The 18,858-nt window shown below is 41.4% G+C and overlaps 1 protein-coding gene across 2 annotated transcripts in view; it reads left to right on the forward strand.

The window, feature by feature from the left end:
* Positions 1-18,858, forward strand: part of adcy8 (adenylate cyclase 8 (brain)) — a 126,015-nt gene that overhangs the window by 53,584 nt on the left and 53,573 nt on the right. For both annotated transcript variants that reach the window (XM_026149144.2, XM_026149145.2), the window contains exons 3-7: positions 324-454; positions 651-762; positions 2,201-2,328; positions 9,970-10,128; positions 11,682-11,952. In XM_026149144.2, coding sequence (XP_026004929.2) covers positions 324-454; positions 651-762; positions 2,201-2,328; positions 9,970-10,128; positions 11,682-11,952 — 801 coding nt within the window. The remainder of the gene's footprint in view (positions 1-323; positions 455-650; positions 763-2,200; positions 2,329-9,969; positions 10,129-11,681; positions 11,953-18,858) is intronic.

The following is an 18,858-nucleotide window of genomic DNA, read 5'->3' on the forward strand; positions in this document are numbered from 1 at the left end:
CCTACTGGGAGGAGACCCCAGGCAGACCCGAGGCATGACAGCTGACAGATGAAGTGTCTCGTCTGTCTTAGGAAAGCATCAGAGTCCTCCTGAAAGACCTGGGGGAGGCATCAGGGGAGAGGAAGATCTGAACACCTCTGCTTAGTCTGCTCCCTGTGGACAAATTAACGGATGGAAGTGCCAATCACAAAAACAGTTCAATAGTCAATGTTTTTTTTAACACATTGTGATTTGTCGGTATATGCAGATGTTATGTTATTGTTCTGTATTGTGTCTTTTTGTCATTTCAAAGCGATGAGATGATTCATTTTTCTCCCCAACAGGAACGACTGGTGTTATCAGTCCTGCCTCGTTTTGTAGTTTTGGAAATGATCAACGACATGACAAATGTAGAGGACGAACACCTCCAGCATCAGTTTCACAGAATCTACATCCACCGCTACGAGAATGTCAGGTGAGGGTCCAACAGCAAAACACCTGTGTGTGCCCCGATTAAAGACATTTGAGAGTTTTTGCTCTTAAGAACAAAACTGTGACATTTACGTAAAATGTGCAAAATCTGACATCACAGAAAATGTCATCCTCATTAAGTATCATAACTTTTAAGAAGTGAGCTGGATATTAAAGTGACATTTCCGTATTTTATTCAGCATTCTTTTCGCAGATGTTAAAGGCTTCACAAACCTCTCCACGACGCTGTCAGCGCAGGAGCTGGTGCGAATGTTGAATGAACTCTTTGCACGCTTCGACCGCCTCGCACATGTAAGAGCTTCTCATCCCAAATGCATATGTGCATATAATCTGATTTTAGTCTTGAGATTTGAATCAATTTATTTTCCCATTAAAAATATTCGCTCATCTGTGCATTAAAGGATTAATAAATCACATTTCTTTAGAGATACCTCTTAGCAGATCCAGGAACAGTGTGTTCTGGATCAGGTTAATAACCTTTACCTAACAGCTGATTACCTGTCTGTGGTTAACTTTTGATTTACTTTCACTTATCTTATGAACCTCCTCTGAAAATGGCCCAAACAGCAACGCCAGCTTGGCCAACATTTGTAATGTTGTGTGTTGACTCATAGCGTTGACTCAGGGTGAGTCTGGATGCCTCACCTCAGCCACGGGCCACATCTGTCAAACACTACATCACCTGATCTTATGACTTATGGCTGATTATGTGGAGACTTTTTGTACGATGGGACTCAAATTTTGTTCAAATATTTGGTAAACTGTGTTAGATAGAACTGTTTAGTGAAAGTCAGCTTTAAAGGCGACCAGTTTAAACTGATAATCTCATAGATCCTATAATGTTCAATCAATATTTAGATTGAAACACTTTTCCCAATATATAGTTTGTGAACACTTGCTTTATGGTTAAGTGAAAGCAAACTCTGAGGATGTCACTGTGGATGAGGGAGGTGTTTTTCCACAGCGTCGCCAGGTGTCGCTCGTGGGGATCATGTGATCGTTGGGGTTCTCTCTTTGTTATTGTAGTACATTAACCTTGCTAAATGCTAAAGAGTTCTATAAATGCAGCTGCAATAAGCTGCATTGTTGTGGCAGACTTGCATCTTGCTAGCTAGCTGGTAAGGAATTGCAAGGATAGCTTCTCAGCTCCTTTACTGCCACCTTCTGGCAATAGAGTGTACCATTCAAGATGCTGGTTAAAAATACATGCACATACACCATAAATGGTAACATAAACTCTTTAATTTTTGCTTCTGTGTGGCAGGCTATCACTAAAAACTATTTTCCCAGTTGTATAAAAATAATTACTGAAAATGAAGCATAAGAATAGACTTTGCAGCTCTTCTTTTTCCACATTGTTTGATTGTGCGTGTATGATTTTGGAGCCCAGAGCTCATCTCTTCTGCGACAGCCTCTCATGGCTGTCGGGACTCATGAAAACTGAATAAAGACGCTCCAGTAGAATAAATATTTATTCAAAACAACACAGTGAATATCTGATTCAACATCCACTGTGTACGACTCAGCTGATATTAGATTGCAGAACATTTCAGACTGTCACGCTTGGGCGGTCGCAATTTCACAGTCAGAGAAGGAATTCAGAGATAACCTGATATGTTTTCTGTGTTTTCCTTTTTTTTCTAATTTCTACTGATCTTTAATTCTTATTTCAGGTATAGTCATTGCTTAGGTTTTCTGCCTTTATGGTTATGGTGTTTGTCTGTTTCAGGAGCATCACTGTCTACGAATAAAGATCCTTGGAGACTGTTACTACTGTGTGTCTGGTCTGCCGGAGCCTAGGCCAGACCACGCCCACTGCTGCGTGGAAATGGGCCTCAGCATGATCAAAACCATCAGGTGCTGTCTTCTTCTACTGTCCTTTCTTTTTAACAAAGCTCCTTGTTGTAGGGAAAGGCTTTTACTGCAGCTGTCATCAGTTGTTTATGCCTTTAGTTTTACCTTAAATAGGTGAACAGTAGTTCAGTTGATTTCAGATCAGACCACTTGTTTTCCATCAAAGACTCCTGTGTTGCTTTTACAGTATGTTTTTGGTCAGTCCACTGACTCACTGGAAGCTGGAAGCCATGCATGTCCATGCAATAGATTGATCTTCCTGTCTTACTTTGATTTCTCTAAGTAACAGTGCCAGAGCTTTTTAATTTATTTTTTTAAAATTCATTCTGGTTTCTAATTTCGAGAGTGATCACTGGTTTGCAGATTATGCACTAATATGTTGGATATCAGATTGTTCCCTGTACTGTAAAGTCTTTCTTGGATGGCAGGCTTGGATAAATATATGTCTTCCTCATGTAGAAATGCTTTTGTTATCTACCATGGAAAGGATCCTGCGATCATCCACCGCTCTAGGTCTGTTTTATGTTGCATCGCTCCTCGGCACATTCTTCTTTTTCTTGTCTCATCAAGCTTTAAATTTGACGTCTCTTAATGTTGCTGCGATCGCTCTAGTGCATTTGTTTTTTGTTCGTAGCCTGAGGATGGCCTGTTTCACTGGCACAGAGAGCTCTCTACATTAAAAGTGGATCTAATTCCAATATTTTTTAAGAATCTGCACTTTTTGATTGAGTGGTACTGATATAAATAAGCTATAAGTTAGATGTAGTGTTTTAGCTATTTTGTCACTGATTTTTCCTCCCATTTTATAAATGCTGACTTTTGGCCTGGTCGTGATTTATTATGGGATTGAGAGGTATTAGCATGCAGTGCATCTTGGTCTGCCCTAGATTGCCAGGATACAAAACGCCAAAATCGTCATACTGACGTTTCACAACAGGATTTTCTCTAACCAGTGAGGGACATGGGTTAATACACCTTTTAAATAGGTGTGTATAAATACACATGTGACTACGAATACATTTTTAAACCTTCTTCTCTGTAACTTTAAAAGATAAAACATGGTAATAAAAAAAAAGTACGTTTATTTTGGTGCAGCGGGAGAGAAACCCTTTTAAATCAAAGTCGAGTTTGTCTGTTTTTGTATGAATAGAGCAAATTCATGGTGCAATGAATTCATTGTAACTGCAGGAATCATCTTAGAAGAATAAATGTCTTTTACCCCGAGGACTGTCCTAGTATCTGTTCTGCTTGGAAAAGCCTCCCTGCAATATTTGCATGCAGCTGTGTTTCAACACAAAATCAGTATCAAATAATGTACATTTGAATTAACAGATGCATTGCTGAAATGCAAGAAAACATGTTTGTAGTGCTTGTATTGTATTTTGCAACACACAAAAGGGCTTTATAGATCTTTGTATCAGACTGTGAAATGAGTAGTTCATAGGAAAGGAGAAAGAGTCAGTTCTTCTTTGTCTAAAAGGCTCACAGACGCTGGAGTTTGTGCTTTGATTTATTTTATTTCAGTGATCCTCGGTGCTGCTGTAGCGTTTTAACCCCTTGCATTGATATAAGAGTGAGAGAGGAGAGGACTGATGTTCAGAGGAAAGAGACAGATTAGGGTGGATAAGCTGTGAGATTTGTGCTCAGTATCATCATGTCAAGATGGTGAGCTGTGCACACTTTTTGCTGCGACACCAATCAGTTTTGCAAAAGCTGGAATAAGAGGAGATGGGTTTGCTTATATTGTCCAAATAAAGCAGGTTTTTACTTGTTTCTGAGGGATTGTAAAGCATAAAGGTGGGACCACATTGTTCCCGACTCGTCCAATAAACAGAGGAAATACTAACCCCCTTCCTTAAAAGTTGGAACACCTTAAAAAGTGAATAAATGAATGCAACGATTTGCTGGACTTTTGGGAGGGGAATAATATTCCACTGTTATCTGAGAGGAATCCAGCTGCTCAGCTGTCCGTGGTCTTATTTGTCATAAATTTCACTTAATGGTGTTTCTGTTTGTGAAAGGTCTGGACTGCAGCGAGCCATGAAGCTGTGCTGTTGGATTAGCTCCAGTATATGATTTAGCATTGTCTTGTTGAAATGTGCAAGGCCTCTCCTGTGACAGATGCTGTCTGCACGGGCACAACCTGTATGTACCGTTCAGCACTGGTGGTACCTTTCCACATGTTCAACCACCATACCGTCAGAGTTTCAGGCTTTTGAACTGAGTGCTGATGACGAGCTGGACGTAACTCTTTAGTTAGTTCACGATGTTCTTTCAGCTGTTCGTTTTTGGCACCACTTTACTTTTCCAGCCTCTTTTCCAACTTTTTTGCGACATGGTGCTGCCATTAAAGTCAAAATGAACTAATATATTTAATGTAATAGTGAAATGTCTGAGTATAAGCATATATGTTTTATTGTGAATAGAATATGGGTTTATGAGATTTTTCAAAGCATTGCTTTTATTTATGTTTTACACAGAGTCCCAAATTCACAGTCACAGTCGTCAGTAATCAAACACGGTTTTAAACACTGCTGTGTGCAACTACATGTGGTGATATAATCACACAAAGACGATGTTGGTCGAGTTTACAGAATCCAGCTAATGTTAGCTAAGCTTGCACCAGTTTCCTTCTTTCCTCGTATTTGTTAATGCAGATTCTGGTCACACGTTGCTGAACAAATGCATGAAGGCTGAGAGTAAGCTGACAGATTCTAGTACAGCATCTTGTCATACTGGTTTACAACTTCCTGTTACACAGATTGAGGCGTTGGTTACATTTTTGTGAATTTCAAAAATTGTCAGTCCTCATTGTACATTAAAACTAGGAAGACATGTTAAGCCGTTAGCAGTTAAGGCAGTTGAGGTGGGAATGTTCCAAGGTTTCTGTATCTTTAGGCTATTTTAGCACATCCATCGCAGCTCAGCAGGGGAGCACAATCAGGGAGTACTAGTACAAAGAAACCTCACAGAAAAAAGTCCAAAGTTACGATGTGAAGCTCTCACATGACACCTGGAGGTCTGAACCAAATGTTTGGGAGGATAGAAACAGGAGGCTCCGAAGACAGTTCAGTCTGCAGAAATTCTCTCTCCCTGTTTTGATGTTTATCGCCGTCTTTTGTTGAGGTCAAGACTCAACACAAATCTAAAACTAAAAGTTTGTCTGGTTCACCAAACACTGCCAACGTCTTCTTAGATGGATAGTTTGTTCTATCCATCCATGGCTAACAGTTTTTCTGTTACCTAGACGGTTAGATTTTATTTCGAACATGCAAATATAACTGAAATAACAAGAAAAAAATAAGAAAAAAACTTAAAAACACGTTTTCATGAATATCTCTGTCTACACAATGTCTATGCTCAAAAAGGAGTAGGATGAAGTTTACACTTTTCCTGTTCCTACCCCCTAATTTCAAATTTCATTACTTACAAATTAATATTTAGAATTCGACATATTGTCACCCTCACATTACTCAGTCATTAACAATGTACAGTAGGTGTGTTTACCTCTAAACACTTCTATAGACGAGAAGATGGGATTTTCAAATGAAGGTGTTTACAGCTGAATGCAGGGACAGAAGTGGAGACAGACTGCACTGTTTGTTAGGCACAAAAACACACAAGCGAGTATATCTCCTCTGACCTGCTCCTGTTAGCACTAATCAGCTGTTAGTGCTGATTTGAAACCTCAGCAGGACGTGTTCACAGAATTACCTGAGTCTCTCACAGTCTCGGTCGTTGTGTCCTTGGGTAAGACACTTCACCCGTTGCCTACTGGTGGTGGTCAGAGGGCCCGGTGGCGCCAGTGTCCGGCAGCCTCGCCTCTGTCAGTGCGCCCCAGGGTGGCTGTGGCTACAATGTAGCTGCCATCACCAGTGTGTGAATGTGTGTGTGAATGGGTGGATGACTGGATATGTAAAGCGCTTTGGGGTCCTTAGGGACTAGTAAAGCGCTATATAAATACAGGCCATTTACCATTTACCATATAATAAGGTTTATGCCTGCCTGTGTGATACGGCCTGTTTAAGAAGTCTGTGCTCCAGTTTTAGCGAGTGAAATCCTCGTGTGTTACTCGTCTCTGACGTAGCACTAAGTAGCACATCTGTGCATGTCGCCTGTACATCTTATAGATACAGCTTGCTATTAGCCGACAGCCTCATGTCCAAACATATTTCTAATAAAAAAATTAACATGATGGAGCCGAACCACAAACACAGTTTTAAACCCCTTTCAACATGTAAATTAATCAGAACGGGAGCTATATTGAAATGTATTGATTTTTTTGGTATAGTATTTTTTTCTCTCTCTTATTTTCTTTTCTAAATGTACCTGTATATTGTTTACATGTTTGAAATAAATCACCAATCAAACTGTGGTGTCCAGAAACAAAGGATGGTGTCACAGAGGCTACATACATTTTTTTCCATTTAAAATCTGTGATATTTACAAAAACCCTTTAACTGATTAAAGAACAGGAGACCCCCTTACTGCTGCAGACACGAGGTCGAATGTGGTGTGTGCGGAAAACTTACAGATTGGGGATGATCAGGACAAAAGTCTGGGAAGAAGCCCTGCTACTTCCAGATGCCACCCACAGATTTCCATTAAAATCTGTTGTCTTAATTATTATTTACTCTACGTCAGCACTCACAGCGCTTTATACAACGCATCTCATTCACACATTTACACAAGCATTTATTTTCTGCCTCTACGTCAGAGGTGTTGAACTCCAGGCCCCGAGGGCCAGTGTCCTGCAGGTTTTAGATCTCACCCTGGGTCAACACACCTGAATCAAATGATTAGTTCATTATCAGGCCTCTGGAGAACTTTGAGACATGTTGAGGAGGTATTTTAGCCATTTAAATCAGCTGCGTTGGATCAAGGACACATCCAAAACCTGCAGGACACCGGCCCTCGAGGCCTGGAGTTCGACACCTGTGCTCTACGTGCGCTCTTAGATGGCAGCATCTCGGGGGTTCGCTATGTTGCCTGAGGATACTTTGGACTAGAGCAGCCAGGGAATGAACTACCAACCTTTTGATTTGTAGGTGACGTGTATATATATATATATATATATATATATATATATATATATATATATATATATATATGGAAAGAACTTCCTGGCAGAGTCAACACAGTATCACAGCATCTTCATTCTCCTCCTCCTCTTCGTCGTTAGCTGCAGGTTGTTTGTTAATTTCTACTCCAGGTGTCGTCTAGCAGCTGACTGACTTTAACCACCTGTCACAAACACCCAGGATGCCTTTCACCTCACATTCATTGCGGCTCTTATGAAGCATGAAATAACGCCAGGAGGGAGGAAGAGGCGTGACAGGCCTGTCTGCTCCTCGGAGGCTGTTATCAGCTGCACTCTGTCCTGCTTTTATTGTGTTTCAGGGAAAAATAAAGTACGAAATGAGAAAGTAATTTATTAACAGGTGCGACGAGTCTACAGAAACAGTTTTACCTCTTTTGTTGAAGTGCCACAGATATGCCTGAACTCTTTTGTGTTCGTTTCTTGGTGGACTTGAACGGTGTTTGCCTGGCAGCATTATCTGTCTCCGTGTTCTGTGTTTCTTTAGTTTCACCAAAGGTCAGTTTCATGTATATTAATCTGCTGAATTAATGCCGTCAGTGTTTTTCACAGTACGACCCAAAGTGACCCCTGAAATATTTTTAAATTAATGCCAGACGTGTGCCCCTGAAGTCAATTAGATCAGCTTTTTTAAACTCAAATATACATACCTGCGTGTAATTTTACACTTTTTTCAAAATCATCCATTGTTACCTTCATAACCTTAATTCAGTTTATTCACAGCCTCACAACGCTTTATTTTCATTGTATTTTCATGCTCATGTAAGTGGTCCAGTCCACTTACACACCACATTATATATTATTTTGTATTCTGAAACAGTTAAACATGTTTCAGGTAACTTTTGAAACGTATTTCTGGGAGTATTTGAATGGACTGTGATTGTAAATGGATCTGGGAGTGACTACATGCCTGGTGTGCAGTCAGGGGAAGCCCAAAACATTGTTGAGGGGTGTCAACATTTTTTACATGGGGGAAAAATTCTGGGATAAGATTTGTTGGTTCATCTAAATTCACAGAGCAAATCTTTTAATTTTGTGATTTTTTTAAAATTCAAGGTACGTACAGTACGGTACATCAGCTACGTCAACAAAGCTAAATCACACGCTGGCATCATCTGTCATGATTTTACATATAATAACACAATAAAAATAATCTGGTCCTCACCAGGTCTGATAATATCACCTGGATGAACAGTAACACACGACAGATTTCACCATCTAATTATTCATATAAGCCAGAATGCAGAAACAGTGCATGAGCTCACAGCATGATTCAGCATCTTCTAGAACAGGGGTGGGCAATTCCAGGCCCCGAGGGCCGGTGTCCTGCAGGTTTTAGATCTCACCTTGGGTCAACACACCTGAATCACATGATTAGTTCATTACCAGGACATGTTGAGGAGCTAATTTAGCCATTTAAATCAGCTGTGTTGGTTCAAGGACACATCTAAAACCTGCAGGGACACCGGCCCTCGAGGCCTGGAGTTGCCCACCCCTGTTCTAGAAGCATTTTTAGCGTTAATAGCTGTATGACTGTATCAGTCTCTCACATCGGTGTGGAGGATTTTTTGACGTAACTTCCTTTCATTGAGTTTAGTTAAACTCTCTCAACAGCGTGTCACAGCATTTCAGTCAGATTGAGGTCTTTGAGTGGAGCATTGCAAAACCTTGGTTCGTTTCTTTTTCAGCCACTCTGCTGTAGATTTGTAGATGTGCTGCTTTTCTTGTGATCTTTGCAGTTTGAGACCGATGGCATTTAACTCTAGGGGCTGTGGCGTGCCAAGGTCCTGTTGTTGCAAAACAAGTCCTAAACGTCAGCCCTCCACCACCGTGCTGACCGTTGGTATGGGGTGTTTGGTTAGTGTTCTGCCCTCCCTGTACGCTGATGCCCAGTTTGGCAGATAGATAAACAGTTCTTCAAAAGGAGAGGCAAAGGCTTCCAGTTCTCATTGCAGGGTTTATTTGTCTCCCTAATGAAGGCACTGTAAAAAAGCATATATTTCTCATGCTCCAGTACAGCCAACTTCAGAGCTAATATTTTGTGTGCTGGTATCAACTTGGCCAGACTCCATGAACTTTTCCTATATTTACTAGAGAAACTTGAGTACACAAACCCGCTTCCTCCCCCTAGTGGGGTGGTGGAGCTACTGCACCCAGCAGTGGCAGCAGTTAGTTTTAAATGTTGTGCTTTACATTATGGATAAACTTCTCCATTTTGGTCTTGTTCTTCCAGAGCACAAACCTTTACAAACCTAAGACTTCCATGTTCTTTTTTCCCGTTCTTTGGGATTTATTGCAGCCGTCAGTAAACCCTGTACTGGCACAAAGCAAAGCTGTACAGCTAATCTTCTCTTTCCACTGTATTAACAAACATGGAGCGGCTAGCCAGTCAGTTGCAACCTCTGTCTGTTGTTTGTTCGTTCTTCTTGCCAAAAATCGGCTAGTTTTCTCTGTTTCTTCTCAGTACATTAGTTTAGCGCAGTAGTCCTGATTTATATAAGAGTACTATGCCAAAAATTAACCGCTTTTTTCCCGCTTTCTTCCAGATACGTGAGATCACGGACGAAACACGACATCGACATGCGTATTGGGATCCACTCCGGCTCGGTACTGTGCGGCGTGCTGGGACTCAGGAAGTGGCAGTTCGATGTCTGGTCCTGGGATGTGGACATCGCCAACAAGCTGGAGTCTGGAGGCATCCCAGGGTGAGGAAACGGAAGGAATTTTCTGTGGCTGTTTTTATCTCCAGTTGGATTATTGGCAGTGGACAGACGGAAAATTCACTCACATAAAACATGGCTCCAGAGAAAGCAAACGGATGTTTGGTAAAGATATGTCATGGCCAGAGCCGAGCAGGAGATGCGATTATGCTGAGTCCCTCGGTCATTTATTTTTATCCACCCTCATATAGTTTTTAAAAGGATAGTTTAGTGGCATAATATGGGAATTTTTTAATCTTCACGTTCCTGTTGTTCCTGTTTGACCTTAAAAGGCAGATTATTTCTCTAAGTACTGATTTAACATTTCCTGCAAGCATCTTTTCCCATAAACTTCTATATAATCTGACTCGTTTTTTCACCCGTCACCTCGTGCTGCAAATTATAACGGAAGCAAATTTGTATGTCTATGTCTGTATGTATACATGTCTGTATGTACCTTCTCCTTAACAGGTGGGCCAATCGAGCTCGAGCATCATCATGTATATAGTGATTATTAACATCTATATGTATTAAAAAAGCATTTATTATAAATCCCAGTTCTTTTGATTTTTCACATTCATCACCCTCCTGTGAATGTGATGTTACATTCTACATTAGTGTTTGTTTCATGTCACGTTCATGTTTGTCGCCCATATGTTACGTAATGTTCATCAAATGTGTATCTGAGGTGGAATTTTGTTCCAGTCATCACTAAATGCATCTCCACTGGTTGCTGAGCCTGGTTCTGCCAGAGGTTTCTTCCTGTTGAAAGGGAGTTTTTCCCCCTGTAGGCAAGTGCTTGCTCACAGGTGTGATCTGATCATTGGGATTTTCTCTGTGTTACTGTAGGTGTTGACCTCACAATATAAAAAAGATCCTCAAGAAAAAATCAGTACCTGGTGAAGAAAGTGAAACATTGAACAGCAAATGTTTTTCACAGGAATTATTTATGTCATGGATTCACTTCAGTTCAAATGAATTCTAGTCACAGCGGTCATCTCAGAGTACATGTAAGGGAAGATCCTGCAATTTTAGCAAGAGAACTCCAATGAGCTGCTCTTGATGTGATGGTGGGAAAGAAGATTTCTAATAGGATGAGGCTCAGGGAGGGGCAGCTTCGATTGGCTGGGTGGGTGAAGGGAAAGAGAAAATGAATAGAGAGACCACAAATAACACACACAATAAAACACAAAGTACAGGAAACAGAAGACAAAAGCAAGACAAAGCCAGAACTGAATTATGGATTTACATCTAATCAGCGACATGATTACATTGTATCTAGGGATACTTCTTTCCCTTTGGGCATGATGTTTATATATATATATATATATATATATATATATATATATATATATATATATATATATATATATATATAGCCATTTTTTATCTTTACTGGATAGTAAGTGCAGGCATTAAGTGGGGAGAGAGCAAGCACGAAGCAAAGGACTGTGGGTCAGACTTGAACCCAGACCACTGTGGCCTGTGGTTACCTTCTCACCCACTGAGCTAAAGTGGCAAAAGATGTTTTAAATATGTATGTTTTTTCTCCATTTCAGGAGGATCCACATCTCTAAGGCAGCTCTGGATTGTTTAAACGGTGACTACGAGGTGGAGGAAGGCCACGGGAAGGACCGCAACGACTTCCTTCGCCGCCACAACATCGAGACGTACCTGATAAAGCAGCCCGAGGAGAGTCTGCTCTCCCTGCCGGAGGACATCATGAAGGAGGCGGCCAGCTCGGCCGACCGTCGAGCCAGCAGCGCTACCTTTAACGAGGCCTCGTGGAGCCCCGAGCTCCCCTTTGACAACATCGTGGGGAAGGAGAACGTAAGTCCCGCCACTGCTTGTAATTCAGGTCATGATGTATGCACTTTATCACCCTGCCAGAGAATGTCTGTCTTTGCAGCAAACTTCTTCTGCAGTGATGATTAAACTGTTATCTTTAATTCTACGTTCGGGGGAGGGGAATGAATTTTATCTGCTCGTTAGCTAATGACATAATGACCCCATTTCTGGGTTCAAATGTTTCCTTATGATGAATGGGAGTCTCGTCTCTTTAATATTCTCCAGTGCTCCGTTTTTTTTTTTAAACTGGCACAAGCCCACCAGACCTATTTAATTGCCATTCTCAGCCTGGTTTCTTCTCAGCCTGGTAGGACCCAGGTGCTGCTAATTAAATGCCCTTAATTAATTGATCATCAGCAAGTGTAAGCACCTCTATAAAAGCAGTTTGTTGGTCTGGAGCATTCAGGCACGTGCAAACATTACAGCACGAGTGAAAATCCTCGCAAATTCATCCCATAGTCAGATCATGCAATGCTCAGAGACATGCACAAACCTGAGTTTTTTCTTTCTTTTCCTGTCATACAATATTACATTCATGACAGTACAATTAGAAAAGATTGAACAAATATGGCTTGTTTGGAAGTGGAGACGTTTGGCCATAGCACTTCATACAGCACAGACGGTCAGCGCGGCGCTGCAGGGGTATTGATTTGGGCTTGGCCCAAACTGAGTCATGCAACAGGACAATGATCCCGAGCACAGCAGCAATGGCTGAAAAAGAAAATGTTGCGAAGGTCCAGCCAAAGTCCGGACCTCAAGAGAGCTGTGCAAAAATGAAGTGATGCTGCAAAGAAGCGTGGGACAGATTTTATCCACAGAAACTGATCATTTGATCAAGTTATTATCAATAAAGGTTGTTGATTAAGCTATTTAATCATATGGCGTGCCTAGTTTTTCGCAGGACTCCACGTCATATCAAAACTGTACATAAGCTAATCCTTGACAAGTTTTCCAGCGATGTTAGATTCAACGTTAGAGCAGCGACTTTGTAAATCCTCGTTTCATCGACGCCTGAATGCTAAACTTTACTGTAACACCTGTTAGAACAACCACACGCATCTTTTTATTGGAGCTAAACAAATTTGGACTGTTTTCAATTGTCTGTGCTTGTTTTCGTTTTGGAACTGAAGCATTTGGACCCAGAAATGAGTGAAGATGCCAGACGAAGCAAGTAGATGGGAGGAAATAAACTTCTGTTTCATTTTTCCTGATGATATTTGGACGACTAGAATACTCTTGGCCAGCTTGTTTGCTTTAACTGAGTTTCACTGCAGGATGAAGTTTTTTGTCACGGCGGGCGTTTTTTAATTTATTTATTTGTTTTTTGTTTACAGTGCATGGGATCTTCGCAGTTGTTTCGCCTGTTTGTTGGTTGCTTTGTCCTTTTTGGGGGGTTTTGTTTTCCTGGGAGCGAGTGGACAGCTTTCTGCAGAGAAAATGTGTTACTGTGGTAACGCATCACTGCGCGCCAGCCTTCTTTTTATTTTTTATTTTCGGATGACGAGCTTGTGATTGTGTGGCCCATTTTAAACATCCTCCTCATTTCTTCTTCATTTGCCTGCCTGTGACAACAAACCAGCCCCCGGAGGGGTTTTGTGTTTTGTCTAAGACGGTTGAATTTGGAGAGAGTGATTGAAGGTTGAGCTTGTTTCACATTTTCTTTCTTTTTTTTGTTGAACAATGTGGAAGGGAGAGGGAGAAAAACTAACAGCTGATGGATGTTTGTGACAGTTTCAAATGGTGTTCAGAGAGTTTCCTGTCAGGAAATATCTGAAAATATGTTAGAAAAATGTCCTTAAAACATCAGACACAGGCTGATGAATGCATCATTGTTTTGTTTTTTTTACAGTATCATTTAATGCAGTTTTCTCTGTTTGCACCGTTCACAGATCCTTTTGCCTCTATAAGGAGCTAACACACCGGTTAGATATATAGTCATAGACTGAGGAAGAGAGGCGTGCAACTGCAATGAAACAACATGATGGCGCTGTAAAGTCTGATTGCTGTGTCTTGTGAACACTGTTGGGCATTTACCTTGCAGTATAAAGCCACCTTGAGGTGACTGTTGTTGTGATTTGTGCTGCATTAATGAGCTTGAACTGAATTAAAGGCAGGATTACGTGTTGTGTGCTGCCAGGTTCATGGGCGAAGGCGAGGCTGTGTGGTTTGGGTAAATTGTGAAGATCTTTTTAAAGGAAACTTCTTAATCTGCTCTTGAGTTGCCATCTTCAGGTCTTTGAAAGACGTTTATGCAAGAAAAAAATGAAAGATTTGTTACTTATCTTTTCTTTTAGAAGATTGTGCTGTTTGAGCTATGTTGCATTGTGTTGCATTGGTATGCCTGAGTAAGGCTACCAAATGTTGAGGGCATTACATTTTAAGTGTGCGTGTTAGTCCCCATAGGGAAATAGTTCCTCTGCATTTAACCCATTCACCCAGTGAAGCAGTGGGCAGCCACCAGTGCAGCGCCCGGGGAGCAGTGTGTAGGGACGGTACCTTGCTCAGGGGTACCTCAGGGTAGCCGTTCAGTGGAGTCGAACCCCCGACCTTCCGATCATGGGGCCACCACTCTACCTACTGAGCTATCCCTGCCCTTACATGGACTACGTTGCATATGAAAATGGTGTGATACCTTTTTGATGAATTAAGTACCAGCATGACCTGCACTGAAACCGAGACGACTCTGCTCTTGTGCTGCTTTAATTGTTGCGACATCATTGGGCTGCTTTTCTCTTTCTCTCGGTGTTTTGTGCTCTGCAGTGATTTGAATCAGGCCTAATTAACCATCAGCTTAACTGAGTTCTTTCCTAAATGAGGTTTTAAAAACACCCCAGATATTTTATGCTGAATGCATGTGCTGTCTATATCCAATAGTACTGATACCTGAGAGCAGTGATGTCTTTGAAAAGTAAACCTGGAATGCTTCGACGACAGGGTCATAAAGTCTCGTCTTTTAATGACTGACAGACACAACAGCGCTCAGCTGTAAACGACTAAAGAGGTGTTGTTGTCACCCTGCTGGGTGGGTGGTGTGGACACCCCGGTTTGTGGTTACTTGAGAACGAGCCAACGTAGGATTTTGAAATTACACCACAGGTGCAGCTACTAAAAATCTCAGATGAGTTAGAATCTCTGTCACCTCGACCTCAGGGTCAAGGTCAGTTTTCCAAAACTCTTGTGAATGTGATACTCCTGAAGGAAGTGTTATCATAGGTGCATCTACTGGGAGGCTGATGGGTAACACTGGAGTCTTTCATGATGTGCATGATGTTATTAGGGGGGAGGTTTCAATTTCTGGGAAAAGACGGTAAAAAAGATATTTGCAGCTGAAGCAGTGTGTGTCCATTTCACAGCCTCACCTACACCAGCAGCATCCTTTGTTTTGTCCTCTTTACAGTTCTGCACACTGGAGTAATATTGGGAGGGGGGAGGCAACTCTAAACAGTGGCGTCTTCTGCTCATGCATGACTCTTTTTTTATTCTCAGTCCTGATCCATGGCCTATGTTGTCTGAAAGGATCATAAGCAGGACAATCTGCCTTAAAGTGGAGATTTCAGATTTTTGTATATGACGTGATGGAGAAATGAAAAATTCAGAGCTCTTCTGTGTTGCATTTGAGCTTCACGTGAAAGGTAAAGTAAAAGCGGTGATTAGTGAGCATGAGCATTTCAGCGTTGTGAAACTTGAGCTGTTGGATTTCGTTCTGGCCTTCATCTTGGAGGAGGAGGTGCAGTTATTCTGATGTCTCCTTAGCTTTGAAGTTTACATTTTCTTCACATTTCGTATGTATTTTTCTGTGTATCAGTTTGTGTAACCACTGCTGACTGAGCTGCTGCCCATCTTTGAAGGCTGAAATATTGAAACTTCATTCAGTTCATTTTATGTCAAGTCAAGTCAAGTCAAGTTTATTTATAGAGCACATTTAAAAACACCCAAGGCTGACCAAAGTGCTGTACAGTAAATACAGATAAAAATACAATAGAACACAATTTCGTAAAACACCTCGCTGATCAAATAAAAAATAAATAAACAAATAAATTAAACCTTTCTAAAAGCCAATGAAAAGAGGTGAGTTTTAAGAGCAGTTTTAAAAGTTTCTAGGCTTTTGGAGAGTCTGACGTGAGGAGGTAAACTGTTCCACAGTCTGGGTGCAGCCACAGCAAACGCCCTCTCTCCCTTTGTCTTTAATTTATACCTGGGAACATCTAAAAGCATCAGATCGGCTGACCTCAAAGATCTCCTGGGGCGATAAGTACTAAGGAGTTCTGACAGGTAAGAAGGTGCAGTGCCATTTAAAACCTTAAAAGCCAGCAATAAGATTTTAAAATCAATCCTAAAAGCAACTGGGAGCCAGTGGAGAGAGCAGAGAACCGGAGTGATGTGGTCTCTTTTTTTTGAACCGGTCAACAGGCGAGCGGCAGCGTTCTGCACCAGTTGAAGGCGATGTAAACAGGAACGATCTAGGCCAGCATAGAGGGAATTACAGTAGTCCAGCCGTGAAGTAATAAAAGCATGGACCACTCTTTCTAGATCGTTCCTCGTCTGTGTTTTATCTTTTTCTTTGTTCTTGTAATTGGAAAGGTTCTGCAGAGTTTCCTTGTAAACACATTTTATTTAGTTACTTCCAGGTGTCTGATGTATCACAGTAAATGAATGTGAGCTTGTTTTGCTGTATTACACCTGACAGTGTGTTAGTGTTAATGTAGATGAGGGTGCTCGGTCTCTGCAGCAGATTAAACTCTGACCGTTGTCTTACGCATACTTGGACGTATCTGCTGTCCTCCCACAAACAAAGACATGTCATCGTGCATGATGATGGGAGGGGGATTAAGAGTGCATTCTCAGGCCACATTAGCATTCCCAGATTGCTTTGATCGGACGAGCTTTTTGTGTCCAGCGCTGCTGGCTGACACCCAGCACCACAAACATGCCGCTTGGCGAGGACTCGTTGTTCCTCCATCACAAAGTGAATGGCGCCTTCCTACAGCTTCTGCTCCAGGCCGTCGAGCTTCACGTTTCATCAGGATAACTGGAGAAGGCGAACAGTTAGCCAAACAGTTAGCTTAAGATTTCATGTTAAACACATCACCAAGCCATTTCAAAACCCTGCAGAGATAATAGAGATAATGAAGACTTAATTTAGCATCAAACTTGAAATGTTTAAAAGACATTTATAGAAGTAGGCTGTCGACCGCGTGTGATGCATCAGTGTCTGTGTTTTCTCCTTCGTCTCTTTTAGTTTCTTCCTGTTTGGCTTCCTTTGTTTTTATTTACTGCAATTGTTCTCTTCCCTCCTTTGTTATTTGTCTGATTTTCTCTGTGCTGTGTACTCCAAACGTGGTTTTGCTCTGTCATCGTTTTCCTTGTTGGATAGAAAATAGACTTCTTTTCCTGTCCTCCTTCTCTCTTCCCAAATGGTTGCAGCAGATGGCCCCGCCCCTCCCAGAGCCTGGTTCTGACTGAGGTTTCTTCCTGCTAAAAGGGAGTTTTTCCTTCCCACTGTCGCCAAAGTGCTTGCTCATCATATGATTGTTGGGTCTAGCTTACAATCTAAAGCATCTTGAGGCGACTGTTGTTGTGATTTGGGGCTGTATAAATAAAATTAAATTGAGTTGAATAGACTGATTAAAGTTCCCGTGTGCTTGTCTGGCTGGCTGTGATTGAGTGCACTCAAGAACGTTAAACACAAACTTGACAATTTCCTTTTGATTTCATGGACATTCAGGTCATAAATTATACATTACAATTATTATAATACATACTATTATAAATCATAATATGTATTTAAAAGTCCAGTCACAACAGATTGCAGTCTAACACTGTATATTCTACACGTTTTTATGAATACAGCGCTGTTACAACATGCGATGGTAATGCCATATTTTCGCTCCTTATGTGAACAGTGAAATGTGTCTCCGCTCTCAGCGTGTGCCAAATGTGCAGAGCTGCAGTTTGATTGTTTCATCTCCTGCAGCTCCGAGCTGACAGCAAACTCTGCAAACTCGCCTCCTGTGTATACGAGGCTGAATGCAGCAGGAGTTTACAGCGTCTGATGTAAGCGTGTGTTTGGATGCAGAGGAATGGTTTTTCTGAAAAGTGCCACTTGGTTTTTTTTTTTCTTCTGGCACAATGAAAGCCTGTTAGAGAAGTCAATTCAAACAGTGGCTCTTTGCATATCAAAGGCTCCTCGGAGGAGTTTCAAAGCATCTCTTTAAAAAAAAACACTTTTATTTTCTGTTGCGTTGCTTTCCTTGGAGCTCGAGTTCTCACTGCTGGTTTTCTGTGACCCCCGTCCTTCACTCCTATTGGTCTGATTTGGCTGGCACGATACTGGTGCACGCCTGTGTCAGTCAGACAGGAAATAAAGGGACTGCAGTACAACAAGAAGAGTTCAGTTATGTCTTGGCTGCGTCCATTGTTATGACATGAATATTTGAAGGCCGATAATCGGTGTAAACGTGACTCGCCACCGCATGGTCAGCGTTTCTGGAAATTAATCACCGTCTTGTTAAGTGGCCGCTGCTTCTCTGCTGCAGGGAAATAAGTACTGTAGAAATGAGCCGACACAGTCGGATGGCAGTGGTTGACGTAGTCGTGAAATTAAATCAATTAATTAGTGTTTATGGACACTTGTCTTCATTTACTTGAACATTATTCTGTATCAGACCAGTCTAGCATCAATTCATTTGTGTCCATGTGCATGAAGTTAACATTTTCCACTTTTGAAAGGTGAAAACGTCATTTTGCTGCTCACGCGAGAAGCCATGATTCAAGTCCCACACAAGTTCTATATTTTTAAAATGTGTTCTTACTGAAATGAGAGTAAAACTACTGGATTAGATTAGAGATCAAATATAATGAATTTATAAGCTGTTTCATGGGTGAGTG

This window comes from Astatotilapia calliptera, chromosome 18, assembly GCF_964374335.1.
Source record: "Astatotilapia calliptera chromosome 18, fAstCal68.1, whole genome shotgun sequence".
Classification (NCBI taxonomy): domain Eukaryota; kingdom Metazoa; phylum Chordata; class Actinopteri; order Cichliformes; family Cichlidae; genus Astatotilapia; species Astatotilapia calliptera.